Here is an 8,333-nt window from a genome sequence, read left to right on the forward strand (position 1 = left end):
CCGATCCTTGCTGCTGAGCTCTGAGCTGCCAGGGTTTTTCGATGCCTTAGGAGAAAGGCAAGTGTCTCTTTGACATTTTTTCAGCCTCAGCTGAACCTCTGTAAATACTGTCGATATCTCCTGCCTTCAACAGGTAGACTGTACCAGGATGTCATAAGCACAACCTTGGTTCGTTTCCCTGAAGATTTCTGGTATGGCTTCTGCTAAAGAAAATACCAAAGTAGCTGGAAGACATGAAAAGTTAATTTATTTGTTTGCTGCAGTTGCAATTTGAATGTCCTTTTGGTTTCAATCATAAAAATGTATTTTTTTGATTACAGGCAAGAAACGCTCCAGCAAATTCCCCCGTGGCCGAACCCTTTCTGCTTGAGAAAAAGGTATCATCAGCCTGCTCAGCAGAGACAGCTGCCCGGCTCCCAGCGCCGCGGGACTCGGGATGCCCGATGCTGACACCCGCCAGCTGGGACGCTGCCGTTCTCCAGCCTGGGGCGATTTCTCCTTCTTGCACATCCCAAACCCGCTTTCTGCTCAAGCCTTTGCTCCCCCTGAGCCATCGCCTTTCCCCCTCTCCCCGTGCTCTTCGTCCGGGTTTTGCAGCGACGCAAGCAAAGGGCGCGCGTAAGGGCAACTTCCACACAAACAGCTGATGAGTTTCCCAGATGAGGGCTCTGCAAGTCAATATGCTGAAGCAGAGATAAGGAATTAACAGGGAGGATTAATGCAAGGGCCTGCCATAAATTAATGGTGTTAATTCTTGGCAGCTCACAAACAATCGGGACAATCTTTATATCTGCTTCAGCACAGAGGCGCTGGGAGACCGCGGCGGGGAAAACTATCTGGTGCTTGTCTAGGACTTGCCCCAAGCTGTAAATTTGTTTTAGCTGTCCTAAAAAGTTATGTGAAGAGCAAAGGTCCCTCCATGGATGCGAGGGGGTCCCGCATAGACAAAGGCAAAGCTCTCGTTCATGAGAATATCACCTCTCCAGCTCAGCGCTCTGCTCCCAGGGTTAGGCAAGCAGCTACAGACATTGGGGAGCAGCAAACTCAGGGCACCAGAGAGGGTCCAGGCATGGAAGACACGTTCAAGAACCCTGAAACACTGACACGCTGGAGAGCTGGGAGGCTAGCAGTCCACCGGAGAGGCAACGAGCTGCGATGGTTATCTCTGCGTTAGAAAGACCAAGGTGAACCCCAAAGAGGGGAGATAGTTTTGTCCTTAAGTATCAATAGAGGTCTTGTTTTTTGAAGCATATTCCTGCCTCGTTTACATACTGGAATATCTCCGATGTATTGCAAATATGAAACCTCAACTTGCTGAGAGATCTCCAGAGAGCTAATCTAGCCTTTTGTGGGAGGTAGTGGGAATCTTCCACCAAAAAGATTTATTTTCCCTAGAGTTCTTTGGTCTTTTCAATCAAACTACACCCCCTCTGCCACCCCAGATCAGAGCGATAAAGCTACGACAGCGAGCAGGGCTCCCACTTCATGGTGGGAGGCAGCAAGATTGCCGTCCTTCGCAATCACCATCTCATTACTAACTCCATCTTCCTTATAGCTCCAGGGAGGAAGCTGAGTAGATACTAAAAGCAAGCGGAAACTTTAAAATAATGATAAAAAAATATCCTTGAAACCAACTTTAGGCACCATAGAGAAACAAACAAGTTACAAGCCCAGTGTTTTAATTGCTTTGAAGATCACCTTTAATGGATTAATTCCCAGTATGTGCAACAGAAGCTGCACATCCTCCCAGGTGTTTTCAACAGAAGCCTAGAAATTAGCAATGGAAATGACTTCAGGCTAGCTAAATCCTACTTTCTTGATTACTGAGAGCGGGTTCAATGCCTGCAAAAGGAGCAGGTTGTGAGTACGAGGAGCAGGGTGCAACCCAATGTCACACAGATCATCTGTGCAAGAGCCAAGACCGTTCCCCACAGTGCTTTGACTTTCCTACTTTTGAATAACTCCAGCGCGTGGAGCCTGCTCCCTCCTTGGGTAATTGACCTCATTGTTTGGAAACGTCCCCAGCGCTTTGCCTGAGTATTTATCCTGTACACAGCTCCATCCTGTTATTGCTGACTGTGGATGGAAAAGCCCTTCCTGTCCTTGAGGCAGAGTTCCCAGGGCTTTGCAACCCGCTCTCTGCTCATCACACCTTGCCTCAGAAAGACTTAAAGCCCAGCGGCTTCCAGAGAAACGGAGAAGGCGAAGCATCTCATGGGACAGGCTCTAACCCACCCTCTTTTTGTTCCCAATAAAGTAAACAGCAAAAATTCCCGCAAGCCTTATTTTGCTCTCAGTTATCTCCGTGTGCACTGAAGCAACAGAACAAATGACAAAATGCATTTCCTTCTCCATAACCATGCTTCATTTTGCACCATTTAAGCTGAAATAAGTGACTAAACAGCATTTCTGAACATCTTTCTCCTCCAGGTCAGCTTAGTAATTTAAGGCTTGTCTCTGCCAAGCCCTTAAGAAAATTATGAACCGTTAAAGGCACTCTTCAGTCGTCTTCTGCTCACGGAGCAGCTTCAAGTGCTTTGCTGAATCACAGCCTAGACAGATAGTGTCTTTCTCACCTGGAATTTCCCCAGGCTTGGGCCAGGTTTGGAGCAGGAGATGCATTTCCCCCACCCATCAGGGAGAGCCATCCCTGTTCCCTCCAGCTGACAGGTCAAGGGGAACTTCTCAATGGGAGACGCTGTCTTCTTCCCAGACGAAGCATTCCTGGTCCCAGGTTGAGTTTGCAGCCCTCCTGCGTGGGTGGCCCATGTGAAAGTGCCAGGCCAGTTTGCAAAACGCTTTAACACCAGCAATGAGCCAACTCCAAGCGTTGACGCAATTGACTCCAACTCCAAGCGCATTGTTTGGGCAGACCCAACGCCAATGGTACGAAGTATTTCCTAACTGAAAGTGGGTGAAGACCTGCAGATGAGCCAAATAACAAAGCACAGCCCTAATCTCCAGGGCCATTTGTAGATGTGGCACTTAGGGACATGGTTTAGTGGTGGACTTGGCAGTGTTAGGTTTACAGTTGGACTTGATCTTAAAGGTCTTTTCCAACCTAAACAATTCTGTGATTTTACAGCCTGCTTGAGGTATTCAAACACCTCAACCAGAGGGAGGACCCTGTCTTATGAGGGATGCAGGATGAACAGGACTGAAATATCACAGGGAAAAATCTGAGATCTTGCCTGGTCCTTGCTTGATCCGATCCCTGCTGGCATCCTAATGCTTTCCTTCATCCCAACCCGAACAGGGGACCCATAGTCTTCAGCAACTTTCATCCCACCCCAAATAGGGGATCTGTAGCCATCAGCAACCTTCATCCCACCCCAAATTGGGGACCTGTAGCCATCAGTGACCTTCATCCCACCCCAAATAGGAGCCCCAGAGCCATCAGCAACCTTCATCCCGCCCCAAATCGGGGACCCGTAGTCATCAGCAACCTTCATCCCACCCCAAATAGGAGCCCCATAGCCATCAGCAACCTTCATCCCACCCCAAACTGGGGACCCGTAGTCATCCGCAACCTTCATCTCACCCTGAACAGGGGACCCATAGCCATCAGTGAAGAGGGACCTATAACCATCAATGCTGTGCAGGCCTGTGGCTGCCTCTCCCAGGGACAGCACCAAAGTACCAGGCAGCACTGGGAAAAGGACCATCTGTAAAAGCTCCCCTCGAGATGCAGATGGACCAGCAAGCAGATGAGGCCAAAGCCGCTTCTTCCCAACAGCCATCTCCAGCATTCGACTTTGCCCCTTGCCCATTAAACTAATATAATTTTTTACAAGCAGGGAAAAACTGTGAGCACAAGACTGAATTGACATACAGGTGGCTATTTCTTTTGTCAGGTATTATAGGAATCTGCCTGGTGTCGTTTCTGCTGGTGGATTGGCACTGCCCATCTCCTGCCTTTCTGCAGAGTGGGATCCTACTCCCCACGCCACGTCCAGAGATGCCATCAGAAAAAACAAGGAGGTATGTCTCAAAGATCTCACAGCACAACTCCCCCAACCTGCAAAACGGGACCCCTCTCCTTCAGGAGCCTTCAGGTCATCCTTTTGTAGCTGGGTGTGGCGTGAAAAAGGCCCACGACTGACGTGGCACAGGGACCAGACTGTCCTACAGCATTTCTCCATCGCACGTGCTTCATTCTGTCTCTCTTTTTAAACAACAGAAGGTATAAAATTGCAAGGGGGATTCAGGCCGGAAAATCTCCAGACAGGGTTTTCGTAAACTATGGTATAGAAAAGAATAGTAAAAATAGAGAGGAAAAAAATGCTTGGTGACAGAAAGAAGAAACAAAATAAGCAGGAGAGTCACAAAATGGGAGGTAAAATTCTCTTTCCAGTGACCCATAGATGAACTAGCAGTAAAGTCTTCAGACTTCACTCAAATTGTCCACATCTACACCACAAGCTACCATCCAGTTTCTGGCTCTAAAACCAGTTTTGTATTAGAAAACCCAGTGATTTCAGCAAAATTGCTCTTCTGACAAAAAATACAGATACTTTTTTTTTTTTTTTTTCTTTCAGAACTGGGCTTTAGGGGATAAATTCTCAGAGATAATGAATTTATTAGCACAGGTCCCACAGCCTTGACAACAGCAACCCTGATGCAAGCCCTAAGCCAAACCTGTGGCTCAAGCCGAGGTAAGATGTTTCCTTCTCTCTTCACCCAGGAGCAGAGAGCTCACTTTTATTTATTTTTTTCAGAGGCAGAGAGCAGAGCGTCGGTGTGAAAATCCCACCCGAGCGCTATAAATCTGTCCCCACGCAATTGCTTCCATCACACGGGTTTTCTAAATGACAGTGCAACAAGGTCGGCGGGGGAATAAACCCCCCAACTTGCTCCTCTGATTTAGCGTTGGGCCAGCAAGCAAATGGTGCAGCTCGCAGAATAAAAACCTGCCCACGCTCGTCCGGCTGTGCTTGCCCTGCGCTGACCTTAATAAAACAGAGAATTTCCAATAAATTAAAGGGGTAATATTCAGGAAATATGGAGGAAGCTGACATGGATTGACTTCAGAGGGTCACTTTTCTTAAGTAGCTGCCAAAGTGCAGAGTATTTCCTTCAAAAAACCCAACCCTGAGCAGTAACCTCCACAAATTAAAGCCCAGCTGATTCCCTTCAGCACAAAGAGCCTACTCATTTCTAAACAAGCTAATTGCGCTGAATTAAGATCACCCTGTACAAACACCCGTCTGATTTTAATCACTTAGACCCTGGTTCCAGGCAGTGCTGGCCATCCTCGGTGGGACAGGGAGGGCAGCCTGGCTCTGATATTGTCACCAGCCTTGAAAGAGGGGATCTGAGGAGGCTTTTGGGGATGAAGACCTGCCAGTGCCACTGGAGGTCTGGTTCCTGCTGTGACCTGGAAGCTAAGCAAGAGCAGCCGGATGCACCCAAACTGCAAAACCCCTCTAACTGGGGGGTTCTTTCCCTTCCCATGGCTCTGCTCCAGGCTCACAGTTTGCACCCCTCTTTCCTGCCTGGTTTCAACCTCTGACGAGGTTTTTGCCTCCATTTCCCGCTGCCCAGAAGACTCATACAGCCACACAACATCAAGAGCTACCAACCCCAGAAGCTTTGATCAGCATGAGCGGGGTAATCTGGACGTGAGGGCAAGCATCTGCTGTGAGCAGACCAGGAAGAGATCTGCAGACCTAATTAAACCCAACAGTACCTCTAAGTTGCATCTTGAGGACTTATCCAGGGAGTAGCACAGGGAGGAACATCCCTTTTTCTTACCAGCATTGCAGCCCAGTGCATTGCCAGTTGCACGTGTTTGTGCAAGCGGAGGAACCCCGTGCAAGTGAGAGGTGGGGGAGGCACACACTTACGTTTGATGAACTTGGTTAGAGAGAGGTTTTGGACGTGTTCGGATCTTGACCTGAGCTGGCTGAGCACATCCTCACTCTTCTTGCTGTCACTCTCCTTCCCACTCGCCACCTGGGGACAGACAAGAGGCTGTCACTGCGCCGACCACGCCGAAGTTTCCACTAAACTCACCTTTTCTCTCCCAAATCATGACAGACAGCAGCCCATGCTTCTTGCAGATGGAGTTTGCAATGTTTCTGGGCTTGGCCAGCGCCGTCCATGTCCAGTGTTGAATGCGCAGCCACCGCTGGGCAGACATCCTCCCACCCACGGCTGCTGCTCTGTGCCACACCGTTGGGTTTCTGATGGGGCTGAGAGCATCCACGCTGTGTCATAGGGGTAAGAACCAGCTTTCCCGCCTTTCCCAACAGTAATGAATCACACCTCATAAATATCGAGCCAGGCCGTGACCCAGGTACAGCACACCGCGTGATCAGCTCACACGTATACGGAAATTCGGGATTTTGCACCAGGAAAGATGGATACCCACAGGGAGATGCTTTTCTTCCCCAGAGGGCTGGTTTTGCCGCCGTGTGCAGGGATGCGGGCACAGGAACCCAAGGAGTGATGCAGCTAGACCTCCAACCAAAGCAGGTTTGGACGCTGGGTTTGGATGGAGAATCACAGAATGATAGGGGTTGGAAAGGACCACTGGAGATCATCTAGTCCAACCCCCACGAGTGTGAGATGAGTATTTCCCCTGCATCTCCGTGTGTGCCGTAACAAGCTGTTCTGCAGGTGCTTTTGCCCCTATAACCAGCAAGGAGAGCAGGTAGCAACTGTAGGGGGAAAAGAGGCAAGGAGAGGGGTTGGGGTGGAGGCAAAATATTTTTCACCTCCTAAGCTGAGAGGGGCTGAGCCAAAGCCACCCAGGGCAGGGACGTACTGGGGGGCAAGGGCAGCATCTACAGACCCTTCACCTCTTCCAGCCCCTTCCCACTCTTCTCCTGCTCCTGGAAACCTCCGATGAATTCTAGCAACTCCTTCTCTGTAACACTTTGGGATTTTTTTTAGCCACATCTTTCCTACTGCAGCAGCAGTACAGAAGGGACATCCTCTCCCACCCTGGTACGTAGAAGGGGACAGATGCTGCAGCTCCCCCTTTATTCCTTCTCTGTTTAGGGGAACAACACTTTTGCAGCTGGCAATCAGATGGGTCCAGGTGTCTCTTCTTAATTTAGCCTCAGCTGGAGCTTACAGCTCTGCGGGATATTAATCCAGGTGCGTGCAGGACCTGCACCCCGGGTATCATGCTGCTACCACTCACTTCTAGCAGAAGAGGAGAGGTGAAGGATGGAAGTCTTGGATCATCTCAAGTCCATCCCAGCCTTGTCAGATGACTGCATGCCAGAGGCAAGTGTCCAACATCCCATCAGCAAGCAGGAGGCCAAGGGAAGGGAGGAAATCTTGGATGCGCATCCCTGTTCAGCAGGATTTAGGGGAATCACTGGGATGGAAGGCATTAATTAGATTAGATATGCTACTATACATATGTAATAGCAGAAAGTGTTCAGCGGGAGTGTGGTTTTCACGGAAAACCACAGCATATTTTTAACCAGAAGGAGAGCGCCAACGGCCCCATCTCTGACATCCCACATCAGCTCAGCAACGGCGCTGTTGCAACTCTCGACACGAGTTTAATATGAGTCAGACAAATGAGTTCATTCAACAGAAATTAGATGTTCTTAATTCACAGAAAGAACTGGACAGCTCTTTGGCTAAAATGATCTCTCTTCCTTTCAGACCGAGACTGATTATTAAACATCAGAGAGGTCAAAATGCCCCGTGCTGCGAATGCCACATTCGCTTCTTGAAGAGCCGCTACAAGGCAAAAGCAATAAAACCCCTTTCATGGTTTTTATTGGTAGAGCTTGGGGCTTAATACATTTTTCAAATGCAACCATAAAAATCCAGCTTCCTTTCACTTTTCAATTAGGTTACAGGGTCTCTTCTCCCTGCTCTAAAACTGCAGTGTTTTCCAAAAATGCATTCAAGCTGTTACTGACTGTGGCTTTCTCAGCTTCCAGCTGTTTGTACTTCAGAGAGCTAACAGTCTGCTGGGCACTGTCTGCACATCCAAAAAAAACCCAAAAAAACCTCCCCAAATTCCCCAGTCTGGGATGATTCTGCATCAGTGTGACCTTTGCAAGTGGGACTATTCTGCGCACATCTCCTGGGTCATCACCCACCAGAGGAGCAGAGCCCTGGAGGAGGGGGAAAACTCCTCTCCCCGCTCTGGCTTGGCCCCGTGATATACTTCTTTGCTGCCTGAAAGGATCAAGACACGCGTTCCTCTGGGATGAAGCAGGCATGTTCACACGCCTGGGAAGCAAGCTGCAGAGAGACCAGCACTAATTACAGAATCAGAGAATCACAGAATGGTTTGGGTGGGAAAGGACCTTGAAGACCATCCAGTCCCACCCCCTGCCCTGGGCAGGGACACCTCCCCC

At 49.2% G+C, this 8,333-nt stretch overlaps 1 protein-coding gene across 1 annotated transcript in view; it reads right to left on the minus strand.

Moving 5' to 3' along the window:
• Positions 1–8,333, minus strand: part of SLCO2B1 (solute carrier organic anion transporter family, member 2B1) — a 53,139-nt gene that overhangs the window by 16,096 nt on the left and 28,710 nt on the right. Inside the window, exon 7 of the mRNA XM_009891002.1 lies at positions 5,847–5,955. Coding sequence (XP_009889304.1) covers positions 5,847–5,955 — 109 coding nt within the window. The remainder of the gene's footprint in view (positions 1–5,846; positions 5,956–8,333) is intronic.

Source organism: Charadrius vociferus, unplaced genomic scaffold (genome assembly GCF_000708025.1).
Source record: "Charadrius vociferus isolate BGI_N301 unplaced genomic scaffold, ASM70802v2 scaffold407, whole genome shotgun sequence".
In the NCBI taxonomy this organism is placed as follows: domain Eukaryota; kingdom Metazoa; phylum Chordata; class Aves; order Charadriiformes; family Charadriidae; genus Charadrius; species Charadrius vociferus.